The sequence below is a fragment of the Accipiter gentilis genome, chromosome Z (assembly GCF_929443795.1).
Source record: "Accipiter gentilis chromosome Z, bAccGen1.1, whole genome shotgun sequence".
Lineage (NCBI taxonomy): Eukaryota > Metazoa > Chordata > Aves > Accipitriformes > Accipitridae > Astur > Astur gentilis.
This window is the reverse complement of record NC_064919.1, coordinates 78,309,249-78,330,597: the sequence shown is the minus strand read 5'-3', so window position 1 is coordinate 78,330,597 and position 21,349 is coordinate 78,309,249. Positions and strand designations below refer to the sequence as shown.

At 56.7% G+C, this 21,349-nt stretch overlaps 1 protein-coding gene across 5 annotated transcripts in view; it reads right to left on the bottom strand.

Annotated features, from left to right (window-relative positions):
* The window catches only part of ATOSB (atos homolog B), a 40,209-nt gene that overhangs the window by 2,608 nt on the left and 16,252 nt on the right, over nt 1–21,349 (bottom strand). For 3 of the 5 annotated variants that reach the window (XM_049795926.1, XM_049795927.1, XM_049795928.1), the window contains exons 3-8: nt 20,538–20,697; nt 6,054–6,255; nt 3,066–4,323; nt 1,409–1,467; nt 1,011–1,104; nt 388–546 (exon numbers count right to left, since the gene is read on the bottom strand). In XM_049795926.1, coding sequence (XP_049651883.1) covers nt 388–546; nt 1,011–1,104; nt 1,409–1,467; nt 3,066–4,139 — 1,386 coding nt within the window. In that variant the 5' untranslated portion in view covers nt 4,140–4,323; nt 6,054–6,255; nt 20,538–20,697. The remainder of the gene's footprint in view (nt 1–387; nt 547–1,010; nt 1,105–1,408; nt 1,468–3,065; nt 4,324–6,053; nt 6,256–20,537; nt 20,698–21,349) is intronic. The other 2 variants (XM_049795929.1, XM_049795930.1) reach the window with 2 other exon arrangements.

Here is a 21,349-nt window from a genome sequence, read left to right as displayed (position 1 = left end):
AGCACGTGAGAGGGAGAAAGCCCACGGAGAGCCCAGCTGTGACCCAGCATGGGGCTGAGAGCCCTCCTCGCCAGGAACGCCTGGCACAAGGCGGCAAGAAGACGCCCAGCTCAGTCCTTCTCCAGACCAGGGGAAGAACAAGCAGCAACACAGACGTGATGGCAAAGCAACAGCCATGAGACGGCTGGGCAGCAGCCTGCCTGTTTATATGCCTGCAAGGGTTTCCTCTTCTCTCCCTCTTTGCTTTTTGGGTTAAATACTGTTCCTGGCACAGCTAGTGGTCTGCTCAGGTAGGTGGTTGCTTGAGCCACGCTCTCCAGAGAGGGGCACCTGGGTACAGCCCCCACTCACCTCCCCCACAGTCCCAGCCCTCCCTTGTCCACGCACCAGGAAAGGCGAGGGTGCGCTATGTTCGGAGATGTCAAAGTAGGTGACGTCAACAGGCAGGGTGGCGTGCTGGGGGCAGTAGGAGCCACTGGCACCGATCTCTGCCGTGAACCCCTCAATCCTCCCCGATGGTGCAAAGCGGCCTTTCAGGATGGATTCCTGAGAGAGGAGGGAAGCGTTAGGGACCTTCAAACGCCAGCCCAGTCCCTTGCCTCGAAGCTGCAGGTGACATCACCCCCATCTCCACTGCAACCACATGTCTGCTTGTCCGGAGACCATCCATGAGGAGCCCTGGCTGCTCGCTCTGAGACAGACCCATCCTGAACTGGTGGGCTAAAACAAGCCATCTAACACAGAAGCAGTGAGAGCTCCTCAGCTCAGCTCCACAGCAGCCAGCTCAGCAGGGTCCAGGGTCCTGGTGCATCACCCAAGGATCTGCTGGCTGAGCCATCCTGCCAGTGGATGGTGGCTGTGCCACATGGCTACTGTACACCAGGCCCTTCAGGACAATCAGCCCAGCCACACACCAGGGCTTCCATCAGGTTCAGCCTCTCACACCTCTCACCAGCCCAGCCTGGAGCCCCTGGGACCCACCTCCCTCCCTGGCAGATGGTCGGTGTTACCTCAAAGTTGCCCAGCAAAGCATGGCTGACAGTGGTGGTCCAGGGTGCTGCAGACAACCTGGTGCCCCTCTGGAGGCTGTTGCGGAGGTGTTCCCTTTGAGAGAGGAGACAAGATTGGTGTCGGACTGGAGAGCATCCAGCCCCGGGCTGCCTGTGTCCCTGGGAATGTGGATCCCTCTCCAGGTCGCCCCAACCCTTTCTTTGGTGGAGGTTAAACCCACTTTCCTACCCTCTAGGGGCAGAAGAAACCCCCCACCACCCTGCAGCCTGGGGTCTTGTGGAAGGGAGATGTCTGGGGCAGGGCAGGGAATAGGATTAGACCCAACCCAGCAGGGTGCTGGAGTGGCTGGGGACCCTAAGCCCCCATGTCCATCCTACACGGCTGCCAGAACACTCACAATGTGAGGCACAGCCCGCTCTTCAGCCTCTTCCTGATCGCACCACAATCCACAGAGCTCTGGAGGGGACATGAAATCAAGAACCATGTTAGGACAGCAACCGGGGACTGCACACCCCTGGGAGGTGCCATCGCCCCTTGCCCTGCCCCACAGCCCTACGAGAGTCCCAGCAGACTGGACAGGCTCCCATCCATTGGGAGCTGTAGGTAGCCTCTGCAGGGGCAGCCAGCTGAGCAGTACGAGGGCTGGGGTGTCTGGTGGGGACGTGGGGCTGCCCAAACCCCAAAATGGCCCTGCTGGGGATGAAGCTGTTGCTACCCAAGCTGAGGTGCAGCACACGACTCCCACCTTGCAAAGCAGGTCTTAGGACCACCCCCAGTGACAAGACACCCCCAGAGAGAGCCATGCACCAACACCCCATTGCACCTTCCAGGGAATGGTAACACATACAATGAAGCTCCCTGACCAGGCTGGGAAAAGTCCCGTCCCCTGGCGATTCATGCAAAGTTTTCAGTAGTGCTGCCAGGCAGAGGGGTGTGCTGCCCACCCCTGCCCACAGCCAGGCTCCTACAGCTGTAGGGTAGGAGGTTAAAGCCAGAGCCACACTGCAGCCTCCTTTAAAAGATGTCCCCTTTTCAGGGGTTTTCCCTTCTGGAAGCCACACAAAGGGCAGCACAACACAAAGGGATGATGGAGCTGGCTGGCATGACCAGGCAGGAAAACCCAGGGAAGCTGCTGGAGGGCTTCACTCTGCAAGGGCAGTGCTGGGGGCAGCCGGGCCAGGGGACAGTCACCAAAAAAAGGCATGCAGGCAGGGATGGAGCTGTGCCCCATGGACGGTGTGTCCTGGCTCCAAGCAGCAAGAAGCTGGAGTAGCTCTGCCGTTGGTCCCTGCACTATGCGATGCCCGAGGGAGAGAGGAGCGTGCCAGCTCTGGCATGAGCCTGCTGCAGCCTTAGCTAGCAGGACACGGTGAAGGCAGGGAGCTGGTCAGGAGGGAAGGAGGAAATGCAGGCAGCTCCTGAGCTGCCAGGGTGGTTGCAAACCTCCAGAGTCTATCCCACTTCTGAGAGCTTGTCGCACCCTGGGGGATATGCCACGGGCACCCCAGAACTGCAGAAAAGCCAGTGGCATCTCTGCACACAGCACTGGCGCTCCCGCTCCTTGGCCAGAGCACGTCCAGTCCTGCTCCCTGCCACCGAACCCTTGCCCTGATGGCTCTCACGGCCAGGGACCCGAGACATCCCACAACTCTGCCTTCCTCCTTGTCTGGCAGGCAGAGGCCAGCTGCTCTTCCCAAGCCTGCTGGTAAGTCTAGCTTAACATGAAGCTGTCAGACACCGAGTGTGGCCCCACACCGTTTGTCCAACTCTTGCTGTCATGGGGAGGTCATGTCCTGTCCCAGCAAGGCTCTCCAGGCTAAAGAGATGGTTGCAAGCAGAGGATCCAGTGACTACAAGGTGTCAAGAGCTGGTGACAACCTACAGACCATGTCCCCCAGGGCTGGCTGTCAGCTGCTGCCCTGCTCACACCAGTGCTGTGGCCCTGGGACAGGACAGGGCATGCTGCCACAGTGGACCACATTGCCCACAGGGACAGCCCTAAGCTCTGGGTGTCCCCAGGCCCTTCCCTGCCTCCCCCCACCAGCGATGCTCACCTTGGCTGCAGGAAGCAGGTGATTCCAGAAAGGGGCCCCTTTGGCATCAGTGCTGCGGCAGGTCGTGGGCACTGGATGGCAAGGCAGGACCCTCTTCTTCTTTGCCAGTGGGGACAGACTCTTATCCTCAGAGCAGGAGGCAGCCACAACCTCGCCAGTGGACAGCAGCTTCTTTTTGGCTGTGCAGCTGCTGCTGCTGAGCTGGCTGCTCCTGCAGGGCGTCTTTCCTGGTAAGCTCAGGTTGCTGGGCGCAGAGCTGAGCGCTGTCTGCAGAGTTGGGGAATTCTTGCACCTGTTGGCCACCACTGGCCATTCCTCTTCTCTGCTAGACCAGCTGCTATGAGCTGGGCTGCTTCCTGGCTTCTCTCTCTTCCCACCAGAGCCCAGCTGGGCTGTTTGTGCAATATTGTGCAAATCAAAGGGTAGTAAGTTGTAGCCACTTGCCTGCTCCCCATAGTGTATGGGCTGATCCCCCGATGAGACAGAGCAACTATCTCTCATGTGCAAAGTACTGCAAGCAATGTGCTGGGGCCGGGAGGAGGAGGAGACATCCTGCACCTTGTCTTCTTTGCTGGCCTTGGGGGTCTGTCTAGGGCTGCCCTCACACCGGTGTTCCACCACCCGCAGCCCACTGTGGGAGAAGTGCTGGGCAGAGCCGCTCAGGGATAGCTCCTCCACCAGCAGACCATCCTCAAAGGTGTCATCATCATCATCCAAGGAAGCCTGCCCAGGGCTCCCATCGTGCTTGCCATCCACCACCCCACTACCCCAGTGAGTTCGTTTGGGATCTCGCCCTGCTTCTGGAGTTCGCTGCTCAGGGTAAGCCCTCTTGACAGCTGGCCGGCTGCCTGCCTGCTGCTCCATGTTCTCAGAGGAGCTGGAGAGATGGGAGAAGATGGAGACCTGGTAAACCTTCTGGCGCGTGATCTCTGTCTCATTGTAGCCCATGAGGATGCTGCGGTGGGTGCAGCACTGCGAGGAAGGCTCCAAGGGTGCCTCTCCACTGGGCCGGGACAGGCTGGGGTCCGTGCTGTGCTCCGGGGGCAGGGACGTCTCTGTGTGGATGTGCCGCATGAAGCCTTATTTGCCTGGACTCCGAGCAGAGCCGGAGTCAGAACAGCCCATGCAGCTGCAGCAGGAGGGGGGCTGTAAAGTGCCACAGGTCAGGGTGCAAGAACAGGGGGTGGGAGCTGGTCTCCTGCCTTGTTCAGGACGTTTGGGTGAGCCCTCTACTACAGGGTGCACTGCAGCACAGCATCTGGAAAGAGAGCAGGAGGATGGAGATCAGCCCGGTATCCCTGTCCTCGTCCGGGATTTTGGTCGCAGGGGACCTGCTGGGACGCAGGCAGCTCCTCGTACAGCCCCACTTGGACCTCACTCTTCAGGGATGGGAAGAGGAACCAGACTGGTGTAGCTCTCCAGGGAACCCTCCGGCATCACCCACCTGCAGGATCAGCACTTCCTTCCTGGCCTGGGCACAGAGAGGAGTCTCCAGCCAGGCTGGAGACTACTGGGGACAAGTCTGGACAAGTGGGGAGAAGGGGGCCTACCCTCTGCCAGGGACTTGACATGCTTGTGCTGTTCTGGAGTTCAGGAGTCAGGCAGGTCAGACCAGTCCCAGGGGCTCAGGCCTGTAATCACCCCTTTGGGCAACAGCAACAAGATCTCCCAGTGCTCACCAAGTAGACCTGGCCCAGCGACATGCACTGAACAAGGCAAGGCTGGTGCTCTACGCTGCCAGCCCCACGTTAGGTCAGGTTCCTGTCCCCGACATCACAGTTATCTCTGCCAGCTTGGACAGGGGACCTCCACCACCTCAGTTATCAGCTGGGTGGTACCACGGGCTGCAGAGCCCACCACAGGCTCCTGCACCATCTACCTACTCCTGCCTGCCCTGAGGGCCTGACCTCCTCCATTCTGCATGGTGCCTCACTTTGGATTTTCAGCCCAATTTGAGACCTGTGAGAATCCTGGCCATGAGTTTTTCTGGCATGATAAATACTGAAATGGCTGCAAGAGCTGAAGAGATGCAGGAAAAGTCACCTGCAGGCTGAGGAGCTTCAGAGCCTGAAAAACTGCCTGTGCCTGGCAGCTCTGCCTTTTGCCTGTCCCCGCAGCTCTGCAGGCTCCTGTGGAACAAAGGCTTAGAGGCAGGTGAGGAATAGGGGAATTGGTTCTCCATGCGGGTCAAGGCTATCTGGAGAATCAGGCTGCATGTGGTATTTTGACCCTGCCTTGATAGGGATGGGAAAGCAGCAGGCCAGGGTGGTTAAGCCCAGGGATTTTGTTTAAAAGGAGTGATGAAAGGTATAATCATGCACCAGCACATGCTGGGGTTTGACCAGCTGGAAAGCAGCTTGGCAGAAAAGACACTGGGATCCTGGTGGACACCCAAGTTGAACATGAACCAGCAATGGGCCCTTGCCACAAAGGTATCCTGGGCTGCATTAGGCACAGTATAGCCAGCAGGTTGAGGGAGGTTTCTTTCCTCTCTCAGCGCTGGTGAGGCCGCACCCGAGTACAGCAAGGGGCCACTAACAATTAAGGGACCTGAGCATCTCCCCTATGAGAGAACAGGCTGGGAAAGCTGGGACTGTTCAGCCTTGAGAAGGCTCAGGGCCATCTTATTGATGTATATAAATACCTTAAGGGAGGATGTAAAGAAGATGGAGCCAGGCTCTTTCCAGTGACAGGACAAGAGGCAATGGGCACAAACTGGAACACAGGAGGTTCCCTCTGAACACCAGGAAATACTTGTTTTACTGTGAGGGTGACTAAGCACTGGCACACATTGCCCAGGGAAGTTGTGGAGTGTCCATCCTTGGAGATATTCAAAAGCTGTCTGGACATGGTCCTGGGCAATGGCTCAAGGTAGCCCTGCTTGAGCAGAGGGGCTGAACCAGATGACCTCCAGATGTCCCTGCCAACCTCAACCCCTCCGTGTAACACGCCATGCTGCAGCCTGTCCTGGCTGCTCCCCACACTCACCACTCTGCAGCAGAACTTTGCTTTGCTCCAGATTAACTTCCCTGTCCTGCAGCGTGCAGTCGTCGGCAAAAATAGCTGAAAACACCTCCCAGCCAGGCATCCCCTAGAAGCGACGTGGCTGCCGTGGAATGGGTCCCACCATCACAGTGTGCCTCTGAACCTCTGCACCATTCTCTCCAGTTCTTCAGTTTCCACAGTAGCTCTGAGGGGGAAGGAAAGCGGGAGATGCAGGGCTGGAGTGATTCAGATGCTTTTCAGGAGAACAGCAGGAAGGTACTGCCTGCCTGTGGGGTCATACAGGCAGAGAAGGCAGCATTGAGGCTCAATCTCTCCCAACCTCCTGTCATGGTTTAACCCCAGCCAGCAACTAAGCACCACGCAGCCGCTTGCTTACTCTTCCCCACTCCCAGTGGGATGGGGACAAGAATTGGGGAAGAAGTAAAACTCGTGGGTTGAGATAAGAACAGTTTAATAACTAAAATAAAAGTATAATTTTAAAAAAACAATAAAAACTATAATAATACTAATGAAAAGGAATACAACAAAAAGAGAGAGAAATTAAACCCAAGAAAAGACAAGTGATGCACCGTGCAATTGCTCACCACCCGCTGACTGATGCCCGAGCAGCGATCTACCCCTCTTGGTCAACTCCCCCCAGTTTATATAGCAAGCATGACATTCTATGGTATGTAATACACCTTTGGCTAGTCTGGGTTAGCAGTCCTGGCCATGCTCCCTCCCAGCTTCTTGTACACCGGCTTGCTGGCAGAGCATGGGAAACTGAAAAATCCTTAACTTAGGATAAACACTACTTAGCAACATCTAAAACATCAGTGTGTTCTCAACATCATTCTCATCCTAAATCCAAAACACAGCACTGTACCAGCTACTAGGAAGGAAATTAACTCTATCCTAGCAGAAACCAGGACACCTCCCAAACCCAGTCATCACATACATCTTGGCCACCTCAGGCAGTGCTACCACCTTGATTTGCATTTAAACCACAAGTACTTTAAGCTAAGCTGTGAACTCTCATACCTGGCTGGTATTTTACATCCCTTTTGCATGCCTTCCTATATGAAACCCTGTGCATATGAACAGATCCCTATTTCTTTCTGGCAACCATTTCATGCCTTGCTTTTCAAGACACTGCTGATCAGCAGCAACCTCTGGCCCTCCAGCTAGCTGCTGGCCTCATGTCCTCCCCATGCAGCGCTCGGCTGGGGGCTTACTGCAGCAGCAGTCTGCAGGGAAACTGCCGTCTGTCCCACTGGGCATCCCACCCACAAGCACTGTTCTGAATCTGGAAAGAGCAGGGCCAGGCAGATGAACAAAATTGCCGAAGAGATGCTCAGAGGCACCGAACACCCAAGTGCGCTCCCTTTCTGGCACCCCGGTCTGGCAAGTTCTGCATCCCATCACCTTGCAGGTGGAAAGGCAGCTTCAGCAGGTCATTCGCTGTGCTCACTGCCTGACTTTGCCTGCCCCAGCAAACGGGCATTCATTCATTCATTACATTTCCAATAGGATTTGTAATTAGCAGGCAGTCATGGCCAGTCCAAAAGCCACTGTCAGCAGTGCTGGGGAATGGCACCTCCAGTGACCAGCCAGAACACCAGCTGCCGAGGAGCACTTGCTGCAGAGCAAATCAACACCATAGCATAACAAACCTCTGGTCCAAAACTTCAGCAAAAGCTCTTTGTAAAGTTCAGCTCCTCCTGGCACCCCACACGGGGCCTGCACCAAGCCAGGTAGAAAAGCAAGTTAATGCCCACAGCTGTGGGTGTATGCTGAGGTGGTGGTAGTAACATGGTGTGCCCTGCCTGCCTGGAAGGTTGCTGCTTCTCTCCTCCATCCCCAGGGGATATTTGTACCATGACTTGCGTGGGACAGTCAACCACTGGGAAGCAAAATCAGCAACCAGCAGCAAGAGTGAGCATGGTGCAGCAGGGAGAAAGCCACATCCTTCCTGCGCGTGTCCATGCTGGGACAAATACACAGTTTCACCTGCATCCTTTCTTTCTCCTTCCCATGTCCCTCACAGCCCTTTGCTCCCCCACAGCAGCTGCCTTTCAGGAGAATGGGTCCATCAGGAGAGGTTGACATGCTGACACCACAAATCCATCCTGGCCATGACCTCAACACCAGTAACCAGTTGATTCCAGCACTAGCTAGTAGCACACGCACCTAGCACAAGGGGCTGCACCATGTCTTGCTGGTCCAGATACTGTCACTTGAAGCATCATGCTGGGAAATGCCAGGATTCCCTAGCCCACGCCAAAAGTGTCTCCAAGTACACCTCGGGATCTCCTTGTACATTCCCCTGGAGGACTGCCCATCAGCCTGGGATGGGGACCAGATGGAGCACAGCACTGCTCCTCACTCTCCTCGAGATACAAGGCACTGTGTCCAGGGGAGATTCCTACCCCCCTTCACCTAGCCTTGGGGTTTCCCTTGGCTGCTCCCAGGGCAGCTCCTCCCAACTCAGAACCCAGACAGCTCGCAGCAGATCTCAGCCTCTTACAGCACCCAGCAGGAGCCCACCACCCCCGTACAGAGCAAGAGAGCAACACAGGAACCAGGGACTCCTGCACCTTAAGCAGGGATGGGGACACAGCACCTGGTCACCTATCCCTTCTCCTCCCCTTGAGCCAGGCATCTCCAGAGCCCTACTTCTGGCTACCCAGATGGGACAGAGTCAGGTCCAGGTCCTCACCAGCTCAGCTAAGCAGCACAGGTATCACCCCCTCAATGCAGCACATGGGGCTCCATGTGCCCAAGCCAAGGGTTCCGCCCTTCCTAAACCCAAGTGATGGTGATTTTGCCAGTGTTTCAGCCTGTGCTGGTGCTCCAACTCCAAGACAGGACTTAAAGGGCTTTGCCTGTTGGGGGAAGCCCAGCCAGAGCTCCTCCTGCTCTCTGCCCTGCTCCTTCCAAGCTCCCAGGTCCCCTCAACGCTCAGAGGACAGGAGGAGCCCTGTGTTTTTGCCAGGTCTCCCAGCACCTGTGTCTGGAGCTATGCCAGGCACAGCTTTCCTCTCTTCCTCCAGCCTGGCGAGGCCTGGGGAAGGGCGCTACGCTTCAACAGCCAAGAAATACCCAGTGCCAAAGGACCTGCAGGGAGGGAGTGCATCCCAGGTGCTGGGGCAGAGTCACTATATTCCCCGAGGACACCGAGCCACTAGACCCTGATGCAGGATGACACAGCCAGGCCTGGGGGGGGCGGGTTGGGGACTTGGCTTACCTGCTAGTTTCATTGCTATTAGCACAACCAGGGAGGACCCAGGATTAGCAGGCCATGGTGTCAGTCTGGTAGCAACAGAGCAGGATGGCAGGTGAGGAAGGGTCCCTAGCTAGGTGATGCAGCAGCTGTACCACATGCTGGGCTGCAGCTTGCAAAAGGATTTGTTGCTGTTTTAACCGTACTATACCAGCCAGAAAGCATGATGGATGGGTGTGGGGATAGCTCTGCCAGCCAGGGGGGCATTTGCCATGGGGCAGGACCGACAGAGCCCTTGGAAAGGTAATATTGGCAGCACAGCACTAGTGCAATGAAGAGAGCAAGAGCTGTGCCCAAAGGGGCCACGCTCACCCAGTGGGCATCCACGCAGCTTCCCAGAGCAGCACTGCCAGCCAGTCAAGGGGGCACATGGCTGGTGCACAAGCAGCTTTGGTCTGAGCACTGCCTGGGGCAGAGCACCATGGCCGGGGACTGGCAGGGCTGAGACAGGTCCTTGCACCATTTAGACCACAAAAAAAAACCCAAACCAACCACAAAGTAGCTTTTCCTGCCTTCCCCCCTCCCCCCCCCCCCCCCCCCCCCCGCTTCCTCTCCTGGGAAGGGCTAAGGAGACCTTCGCAGCCTCACTGGGGGTGAAGCAGGAACCACACAGCCAGAAAGGAGAGGGGCTGTCGTTACAAGTGGGCAAATAATCATCCTCAGTAGGAGCAGAGCACAAGAGGCAACAGAAACTACTGGAAACAGACTGCCTGGAGAAAAGGTAGCAGCTCCATCAGTCCTATCTGAACCCAAGGAGAAGGAAGGAAATCTAACCAGTGCAAGTACAAACCCAGAAGCTCCCTGGCACAGGCTAAGAGTAGAGCTTAAAAAGCGCTAGCAGGCAGAAAGTTTCCATCACAACCCCGAAGGACGGCAGCACTAGCAGCAATGCTGCCACGAGAGAAGGGTTTCTCCACAGCCTGACAGATCATGCATATCACCGTCAGGAGAGAGACAGACACGAGGCTGGGGACCACCTCCAGCACCGTCCATAGGAGAGGTGGCAATCCTGGAGAGAAGCTGGTTAGAGGGATGCTAGAGGAACAAAGTGTGCACGAAGGGCAAAAGACGAACAGCGTGGACGTGGCTCTGGCACTCCTCTGGGGTTCAAGTTGGGGAGGAAGGAGCTTACGCTTGATGGAAACAAGGGAGAAGGTGGGAGGGAGGATGCAGAGGGAGGGAGCATCCTTGCCCCACTGCAGGGGCAAGTGCTGCTTTTGGGGGTCCTCAGGAGGCCTCCTGCTGTGCCAGATTTATGCAGCTGCAGAGCCTCACTCAGTGCTGGCCCCTATGCTGATAACGGGGAGGAAGCCCGAGCCCGGAGGGGAAGCATGGGGAAAGGGGCAGTACCCACGTTAGGAGTGCGAGCTCCTAGAAACCACCAGAGACAGCTCCGACACCTCCCTCTGCCCCGCAGCACCAGTGTTCGTGAGGTGCTGCTGCTGCCCTTCCTCCCATTCCGCGGGAGGGGACACTGACAGGGTACAGAAGCCCCTGGGGGCAGAGCAGCCCTCTCTGCAGGGTGCCTTGCTGGGGCTCCAGGCTGCAGCAGGCTCCTGAGGGGCTGAGGTCTGCCCAGCAATGAGCGCTGCCTCCCCAGACCCCTCGCACAGGTGCCAGAGGGACCAAGCCTTTCCGCTTGGCCAACCCAGGATAACACAATGAAACCTCTCCCGGCAGCTCCGGGAGCTGGAGCAGAGCTCCGGGCCCCGGGGGCTTACCCCTGCTCCCTCTGACGCCTCGTGTCTTGGCATGGATCACCTCCGCACACCTTGCCCGGCTGCTTTGCGTGCAGGCAGCGATGCTGACAATAGCCTGCAGCTGGGAAGGGGGGCTTGCAGGGTCTGCAGGCAGATCCTACTATGCAACAGCCACCTGTGTACGGCTTTCCCCCACGTCCAACCCACCCCCCCTCCTCCCCGCCAGCCTCCCCTCCATGCACGGCTGCCCCTCTTCCCAGGAAAGCACAGTCAAAGAATGAAAAGCAGCTTAAAATCCAGCAGGACAATCGGGCAGCTCTCCAAAGCCGGCAGCACCCCCTGCCCACCCAGCACCAGCAGGCTCAAACCTCAGTGATACAGCCCACGGCCACCCAGCTCCAGCGCTCGACCGGGAGCCCAGGAAACCTGCAGCAGGCAGGGCAGGGAAATCCCATGCAGCAGCCGCTCACGGGGAGGACAGCCCAGGTTGAGGACAGACCTTTGTCTCTGCCTGCCTGTCTTGCTCGCTGCCGGAGGAGGAAGAGGGGGGCGGTGGGGGACAGCAAGCAAAGATAACACCCCTAGGAGGGATGTCACAGCCACGTTAATCACTTGGAATTCCAGCCAGCGCAGACCCGGGTGCCGCAAATATGGGCAGCAAATGGAGATGCTCAAAGCTCTGAAATAATTGGATCCTTTCACAAGAGCCGAGCCCAGAATCCAGCACAGGAATTCAGTCCCCGCTGGAAGTCGAGAGATCAAATACACGGAGAGGCAGGCGCAGCACAAGCAATCCTCAGCCACCGCTGTATCCGGCTCCGCAGACCCTGGCGCTGCTCTAATCTCAGGTGCCTTCTCAGCGGGAGCGAGGGCGAGGGAGGACCGCAGCGGAGAGACCGAGGCCCCAGCGGAGCCGAGCTGAGGACCGGCCCATTCCCATCCAACTTACTCCACTTGTGGCAAGGTGCAGAAACGCTGCCAACACAAAAGAGGGTTTCGCGGAGGAAACCAGCGGCCTCGAAGCCTTGCTCGACCGGAGGAACGGCCCACGGAAAGGAGACCCCCGAAGCTGCCCGCTGGCCTCCGCAGCCCGGCGAGGGAGACGCCCGGCCCGGCAGGCTTGCCAGCCCACATCACGTTCCCGGCGAGACGCACACACGGCACATGTAGGCTCCTGCTCAGCGCCTCAACGGCAATGAAAAGGCACGGAGGCTTCTGCCAGAAAACAAAGAGGCAGCGGCAGAGCTGGGGGTGGGGAAAACTCTCCGCTGCCCAAGAGGATCCCTGCAGAGGCAGCAGGATGCTGCTGGGCTCCACCGCGGCTACTCACCCCCACAAGCCCGAGGTGGCACCCGGTTGCCCAGCACAGGGAGTCCGGAGGGTGGGCCAGCTCCCGCTCCCTTCCCCAAGGCAGTGCCGGCTGGGAAGTGCTGGAGGACACAAGCCAGGCCCAGGACAACAGCTGGCCACAAGAGGAAAATTCCTCTGGGCTGGCTCTGCTTCATAAAAAGCTGCGTCTTTCCACCTCGGGGTAGCTGCCGCACACCACCGCTCCCGGGGGGAAGGCACAGCCGGCACTGCGCCTGCAAGCTTTGCTGCCAGGGCAATCTGCAGAGCCCAGCAGCGTTGGCCTTGCAGCGACACAGTGGCCTTGGCAGTCACCCCGGGGCAACAAAGAAAGTGCCCACGGCGAAAGCAAGCCCCTGGCCACCCAGGCATGGACACATGTCAGCCAGCTCCCTTCCAGTCCTCCCGTCCCTCTCCAGGGGCGGTGGCCCGATGGACAGGGACCTTGGCCACTGGATGACCATGTAGACTGGCTGCTCCACTCCAGACCTCAGTGCCAACTGCAACCAATGGAAAATTTTCCACCGTTGGTGATTACAAAGTCAGGTGCATGTGCAGCTGGTCACAGCATGGCCACGAGAAGGCAAATAGGCAAAGAGAAGGCAGGGACCACTTCTGCTCTGCGCTTGCAGGACTTCTGGGGTCTCTGGACATGACCAGGGTGCTGATGCACTGCCATGTTTCAAGTTCAATAAGGACATTTGTCCAAGTAAGGCATCCCCCAGGTCCAAGCAGGACTAGACCCTCACCATTCTAAGTGATGCTCAAATGTTAGCATTAACGATGCTTTTTATCTGATGTCCCAAGAGGAAGAATGATGCCGTAGGGTTGGTGTCTGCATCAGAAGCCCTGGGAACCCTATCCTGACCCATTTAACTCAACCCCAATGGAAAGACAATCACCTACTGGTGACTCCCATCCCGTCAGCTCCCTGTCCCAGGCCACGTGCCTTGGGAAGCGTGATCTAACCGTGTGGTGTAAACAGCCCAACCTGCTCTCCATCACTACAAGCAGGGTACAGAAACATGGGCTCCTGACAGGGAGCCCCGGCGGGGTGATGCCTTGTGAGCTGGGATAAGGCAGCACGGCAATCAGTGAGTGACTAGACCCCTTTTGCTCCCACCTCTGCTGTCTCCTCTCTTCTCCCTCCAGCCACTCCCGCATACAGCCACAGCCATCCACAGCCCCACCTTCCCTCCTTACCAAGCCAGCTCCTTCTGCACCCTGATGCCCTGTAGCCATCCACACTTCCTGATCCTGGATGCACAATTCTTCGCCTTCCCCACACCCTTCACATAGCAGCCAAAGCCCTGCATCCCCATAAGTGCGCTCCTCTTCACTCCCACCCCAGTCCCATCCTCCTTCACCATCAGATGCTGCCCTGTTTACATGCACACCCCTGAATATCCCCAATGTCCCCAGCTCTTTAGCTGTGCTCTGTTGCCTCATGATATCTGCAGCTCGTACCATAACTTACCCCAGTCTCGCCCCATCCCCAGCTGCCACACATCTACAGCCCTGCCAGCCTGAGCCTCCTTGCACATAGCCCACTGACGAGTCCCCAACACCCATCTGGGAGAGCCACAGCAACATCACCTTTTCCTACCTCCCCGAATGGTCACCAGGCCACTGCAGAGCAGCAGAGAAGGTCCCAGGGGTGATGTATTACCCCGAGCAGCTCACTACACAGGCATCAAAGCGATGCGTGGTAGCGGGAGCAGGTGAAGAGCCTGCGGTGGGGAGGGCAGCAAGGATTGTGTAGGCAGCGTTTACCCTGTGGGAACTGCCTGTCCCCACTGCAACCCCTTTTGTGATACACTTCCTTTTACCGTAAGAGCCCTTCAAGGGAGGTGCTTGGGCACAGGCACTCGGGTCTCCAGCTCGGCGTTACCAAGCTGCAGCCTGCAGATAAGGCTGCAGCAGCTGTGGGGACATTCAGCATCTTTTCCACTCCTTGTGCTAACATGGCACGAGGGGAGGAGATACCACACACACAGCTGTGCATACCCACCCAACTCACCCTTTTCCAGCAGCGATTTAGAAAGTGTCAAGTCCAGCACAGGCCAGAGCAGTGACACAGGCTGGGTGGGAATTTGGGCCATAAGGGTGAGGGCTTTGTCCACCTTTGATTGTAAAGAGCTGGACACATCCAGGGCTACTGCAGGGAAGGAGGATTTCCAGCATGAAGTCAACGCCCCGTGCCTTGTCACAGAAAAGGAAAGTGTCTCCTTCCTGTGGGACTGAAGGTGAAAGAGAAACACCCTGCTGGCACTAGGAAAAGGGTGTCACAGCTGTCACCTAAACACACTATTGCCTGTAATGGAAGCAAACACACAAGTGCACAAGCCTCTTTGAAGGGAAATGAGAGGGTAGGAGGGACTGGCATGTCTGACTGCAGGCATATCCTATGCAGGGCAGTGTGAGACACAGTCTAGCTCTTATTTACCCCATGAAACTGGCAAACCACCTGGTCCACACACCGTGAACCACTTGTGGGGTCCCACCAACAGCAGAGCCCTCTGCCTGGTGCATCCACCACACCCTCCATGGGGCCCCGGCTTCTGCAGGGCTGCCAGGGCTCTGAGCAATGTATGTGGCCAGGGAAGCCCTTGGGATGAAAGGGGGAATCCACCTGGCACCTGCATGTTGCATGGAGGAAGCCAAGGCTCAGCTGGTGCTTCATGTCAGGCGAAGGCCAGACAGGACTTGCTCTCAGGGCTATCTGGCAGGTTCAGCCTGCAGGGACTACATGGCACTGGGGCACCGGCATATCGGCATCCCCCGTCTTCATAGACACGATAGTGAACAGGGTCGGGCTCAGGACACAGCTGCATCCCCAGACAACCCACCTGCACAGGACACGAGCCCCAACATCAGCCCCTAAAAGATGTGAAGGCCCCCATGCAAACTCTGCCTTGCTGCCACTGTTGCAGCCGCGTTTTGCTGCATTGCTTCTGTAGGAACACACAAAGCTCAGAGACCCCAGAAACCAGCAACTGGGTCCAAAACACCTTCAACCTTGGTGGCAGCCGTGCTGCTGGGAACACAGATGTCTCCCCAGACCTGACCCTCCTATGGAGACAGAGCCCACAAGAGACCCAAGAGCTCTCCACAGACTAGCAGGAACCAGCTCGTCCCTGGCCATGCAGTGATTTACCTGTGTAGCTGGAAATGGACTCCAGGGCCCTCTTGGTTCAGACCACCGGACCCTGCTGCTCTTGATGCACGCAGGTGTTGTAACAGGGATATCCAAGTAATGCAAGAGTGCCTAGAGCAGTACTGAGTAATGAATTGACTACCAGGGAAGGGAAAGCACACAGGGCTCTGAGTGAGATGGCAGCACAGCATCAACGAGCCCAAGAGAAAGGCTGAGAGGAGCAACTTGAGAAGGGATCTGGGGACTAACTAATGGGAATGTGCTAGACCGCTCATGGGAGTGTCCTAGACCTTGAAAACCCACACAGAAGCATTTGGGGAGCCTGGACATCCTTCCAGCCTCTGCCAGATGAGTCAGCTCTGCCCAGGCACCATGGCTACATGCAGTCCCCTTTGCTCTGGTTCACCATTCTTGCAGATGGGATAGGGCAAACCCTAAACATCCTTCGAGCACTTACATACCAGACACAGGCTTCTGCAGCATCAGGCACCAGGGTCAAAGCTCGGAGACACAATAAATCGCAGAGCGAAGTTGTTTCTGAAGACAAGGCTGATAAGGCTGCCAGCAGCCAGCCTTGCAGAAGGACAGGCTCAGGAAAAGAGCAGCCATGAGAATAAAAGGCTGGCAAAGAAACAGAAAATACTGGGAGCAAGTAATTCTTTCCAGACAGTCCTTTGGGCTCATCTCAGCCTCCATCTGCTCCCTATCTGCTCAGGATGGTCAGGCAGCTGGAGCCTTTAAAAAGGCTACTGGTGACTTCCCCCACAATCGCCACTGTCTCTGGGACAGGCACCACGGATAAGATAAACCTGGGAGCCCTTCCAGCCAGAGGTTTGGGGGCCAGCATCCTCCCCAGTCTCCCAGCAATGCCAGCACCCCCTTACAGATCACAGCTCTGCACTGCCAGCAGAGCAGGGTGGATGGTTTATCGCTCCGTGCTTTACTGCCAACTGGCTTTTTGTGCTCATGCAGGGAGGGAATAGCGCGAACCTCTGGAGAAATGGCTAAGATAGGTGGGGCAAAGCAATGAGCTGGGCAATGCTGCTAAGACAGTGCCTCCATCCCCTGACACTGCTAATACCATATGGATGAGACGAACCAAGCCAGGAGAAGGGGATGGACAGAACCACCCCCTGAGCCCTCCATTTGCCTCCAAGCCAGTCAGTCCAACAGGCCATGAGACACTACATTGCCAAGCGCGCCAAGAACTGCAGAACTGGGGAACAACAATGGTGGGAAGGGACCTCAGGGGGTTTTGGTCCAATCCTGCTGACAGCAGGGCCAAGCTCAAGCAGGTTGCTTACTGCCCCTGCTGAGGGCTGAAAGTCTCCAAATGTAAAGACTGCCTCCCTTCTCTGGGCCCTGCTCCAGAGTCTAACTGCCCTTGTGGGGAAATATTTTTCCTAATATCTAATTGGAATCTCCCTTGTGTGCTATTGACTCTCACCCTGCCCCTGGGCACTTCCCAGGAGAGCTCAGCTCCGGTTTCTCTCCAAATGCACAGCTGCCGGCAGTGGTGAGAGCCCCCTTCACTGCCTTTCCCTTTCCCAGGCTGCACAAACCCACCGTTCTCAGCCTCTGCCTGCTGCAGCACACCAGAAGTCCCACAGCAGGGCCAGAGCTCCAGCGCATCCCTAGAGACTGCTGGAGCCTGTTAGTCTCCATCCTGCCCAGCCAAGGGGAGGACAGGAGGCACCTGCAGCCAGCACTGAGTAGCAGACACCTGCACACCTTGGGGGTGCTGAAAAAAAAAAAAAAAGAGACTCACCTCAACACTGAGACCAGTGGGGGCTGGTTTTGTTCAAGTATTTGATCAGTGCTCTGGTTAGCAGCAATACCAGTGCCTGCTGCAACACACCTAGGTTATCCCAAGTACCTGCTCTGAGAAGTTTGGCCCTAAATACAGAGAGCTTTGGCTTCACCGCTGTGCCACCGTTAGCAAGCCTACCTCCATCATCCCCATGAGGGACCTGTTCTCAGGAGTGATGAGCAGGACCATCACGAGTCAAACTCTGGATGAGGGAAGCAGCCATCCACAACCCCTCAAACACCCTCCCAGAGTCTGCAGCAGAGCCCAGGTCATGTAAGGTATTTTGGAGCCAATGACCAACCCTCCCCCTAGATCTGCAGTCCTAATCCCAGCTCTCTCCCTACGCTGTGTTCACTCAGTCCAGAGCTATCTGTTTATCACTCTCTGCTCCAGCAGGGATCATTCATTCTTCCATCCTCTCCCTGCTCTCTGAGTGGATGGGAAGGTTACTGGGCAGGATCCAACCAGGACAGAGACCTGCTCAGCTTGCCCAGAGCCACCTGGACACCCCACTGCCTGCAGGGGACAAAGGTCCACCCCACGCACTGGAGGCTGGGATACCTGGCCACCGCACTGCTGCCTTGCAGTGCTCATCTTTGGTCCCTCCTGGGAAAGCCTCAGCACCAATGATGCCCCAGGCTGCCCCGGGAGAGCAACACAGCCACGGCTGGAGGAGATGTGGGCAGAGAATGGGTTCAGCATGTGGCCGAGCTGGATCCCGGCCCATTCCCAAGCCACAGGCACCGCCTCCACCTGCTAAGCCCCGTGGCTTTCCCAGCTCTCCTCCGGCACCCTCAGCCCATCGCCCAGGGGACCCGGCATGGGCTGCCAGGCCCTTGGGTTGCCTCAAAGCTCAGACCTCAGTGAGCACCTGCCCTCTGCTTCCCGCTGACTCATTCCCCTGTGATTCACCCCCTCCTCCTGCCTGACTCACCCATTTCTGCCACAGTCGCGTGCACGCACGCGCGTGTGCGCGCGAGGGGGTGTGTGTGCAACCCGGCCACAGCCGTCAGGGCAATGCCACAAACTCTGCAAGGCAGCAAACCAGGCAGGGAGCCTGGCCGGGCTTTGCTAGAGCCCTCGCCTCCCACAGCACCCAGCGCCAGGAGGGGCAGAATGACACCGCTGGCTCAAGTCCATGGTGGGGAGATGAGGCAGAAAGGCAGACAGGGAGTGTTGCTGTGTGCCAGCACGGCCGAGATAAGGAGCGATGCTGGGGGAAGGCCTCCTCCAGGCTCCAAGGCTACCTTCCAGACAAATATGTTCACTTTATCAGCCCTCCAGCAGCCTGACCCCCACAGCTGGCTGTGGGAGGGTTAGCCGGCGCTGCAGCAGCTCAGATCCACAGGCGAGCCGCCTGCCAACTAACCTGCTTTTGGGTACAGCCAAACATACCCCCCCAAGGCTGTGCCTCTTCCCAGTTTGACTCTCTGGGGTGGAGAGCTTCCTGGGAGCCGGGAAGGGACTTCTTCTAAGCACGGCTACGGTCACTCAGCATCAGGGCCCACAGGCTTGGCCAGTTCCTGAATCTGGACAGTACAAGCCACACGCATGATGCTACATATACATGTCCTCTGCAGGCTGCTTCTCCGACTAGCAATTCCCCTAATGCTAGGGGCTGAAGCTAAACCAGGCTTTGCCCCACATCCTTTCCCTTCACCCTTCCCCTAGCATCACCCCTTCCAAGGGCTCTCCAGCTGACCTCGGCCTCCTTCTCGGAGAGGACCAGAGCAGACAGAGGTGACAAGAGGAAGACCGCAACAACGCAGCTGTGCTGGAGCCCAGCGAGAGCTGCAGCACACACGTCCCAGCTGGCAAGCAGCTCTGTGTACCAGAGCACATCCATCTGTGTCAAAGAGCACACAAGAGCGCCGGCGCGTGCGGAGGATGCCGGTCTGTGCAGCACACCCGGTCACAGACCTGCGCCTCTGCCTGTCGTAGCTGGAGGATCCATTTCCCATTGAGTACAGGAGAAAATTACTGGGACCAGACACAGGCTATTCTCTTGCCCTTTCTTCTCCACATTCCATGGGTCAGAGTCACGCTGACAAGGGGCTCTGGTCCCTTCCACCCAGGAGTGCTTGGCCAGCTGCAACATTTTGCCTACAGCCATACACAGGTTACTCAGGACAAGCCTTGCTGGTGCTGCAATAGGACAAGTTAGTCAAGTATCACTCCAGCAGGGTCACACAGCCCCAACCACGTCTGGAAGCCCTGACACCCAGGAATTAAGGACAAACTAAACCATCCTTTGGCCAGGGAAGGAGGGACAATGTTTTGGGCTGGGATGTCACGTATTAACAGGGACAAAGAATAATTTTCTGTCAAAGCTCAGCACTGTATGTCAGAACTGCTGGTTCTCCACAGATTTTTGCATTCTTGATCCTCACCATGTATGCACAGAGCCCTTCTCAGGGCAAAGAAACCAAGTTTTTGTCACACGGGGTCCCACAGGCTCCAGCAGCTTCCCCTGTACACCACCCCACCTCTCATCAGGATGCTCCTGTCCCTGGGGTCCCTTCTAGGGTGGGAGGGGTGGAGATCCATAGTGCTCACTGTGTGTCATCAGCAAGGCCAAAGGCAGGGCCAACACCATGGTCATGGTGTCACCAAGATCACAACACTGGACAAGCACCTGAATGAAACGCAGCAGCTATCAGTAGGACAGACCCAGCAATTTAAACGCATATGCTTAAATCAGCCTGTCACCACTGAAAGGATGGGCTTCCCTACAAGATCTGGGAGCCCCTGAGAGAGCACCAATAACCTATGTGAGCTCCTAGACAAGGCTGGCCCCTGCGCAAAGGGGAAGCTGAGGGATGTGCCCTACACCCAGTTAGGGCAGCCAGGGATTGCTCCAATTTGAGCCAGACCATGACAATTTCCTGGCAGCCCCCCATTTGTGACTAATGGAGCAGTAATACCCCATCTGCAACACACACCCTCCAGCCAGGCTGAGGGGAAGAGCAGAGGAGAGACAGCTAAGCTGCTCTTGCTTCTGACGTCTCTTCCACAGCAAGGGGATCCCTTGCAACTGCCTTGTGTTCCCCTTCTGCAGCCCAGGTGGCTAAGAAGAGTAGCAGAGCATCCCTCCAGAGTACAGTGACAAGACCTTGCTGCCTTCAAATAGCACATTTCAGGTCAGCAAATTAGGAACTGTCAACAGAGAGGAGCCACTTTATTCACCTACCTTTATGGTAGTAGCATACTTCTACAGCACAGGTGATGCCAGAGGACAGGATGAGAAGAGAAGATTTGGGGCAACAACAGATGGAGAAGTTCAGGCTTTCTCAATGTCCACTCTAAGCAGCAAGATGTATACAAAGTTGACGCTTTTGCTGAAATGGTTCCTGGTTACAGGGACAGACACACAGAGCATGACTCAGAACAGGGCAGCTACCAAGGTGAACAGAAGTCATTATGGTTTCCGAGAGCCCCGAACCAAACATTCTATTTCTGGGTTCCTCTTCTGACAGCAGCATTCTATTCCGTACAGTTCTCCCTTCATGGTGCTTGATAAAAGTAGAGCAGCCTCCCTAACTTAAGTGGTGGCTGCAGTGACCCTCATGGAGTATTCCCTGGGACTAGCTTTCATCTCCTAGACTGAGCCCAATGAAGCATCAGCCTTTTGTTCCAAAAATCACATCCAAGGTCATCTCATTGAACATAAAGACCAGATGTGGAATTTCTTTAAGTGAAAGCTTAGATGGGGGAGCACGCCTGTGCCAGGGGATGAAGCTGAACAGCCAAGTGCCTGCTAACCCAGCCTGAAAGTTTGAAGGACCGCCTTTTCTGGTCAGTAACACAAATCCAAGTTTGCTAAAATTGGAAAGCCCACCGTGTGGTTCCCAGCTGGCGCTCACCCTTCCTGCAAGCTGCAAACCCCTATTGTCTCAGCAGCCCTGATCAGCCCCCCGCCCTCACCAAGGGGATGCTCTTGTTGACTCAGCACATCCTGCAGCCCTCCATACACGTCCTGGGTGGGCTGGCCAGTTGGCTCAC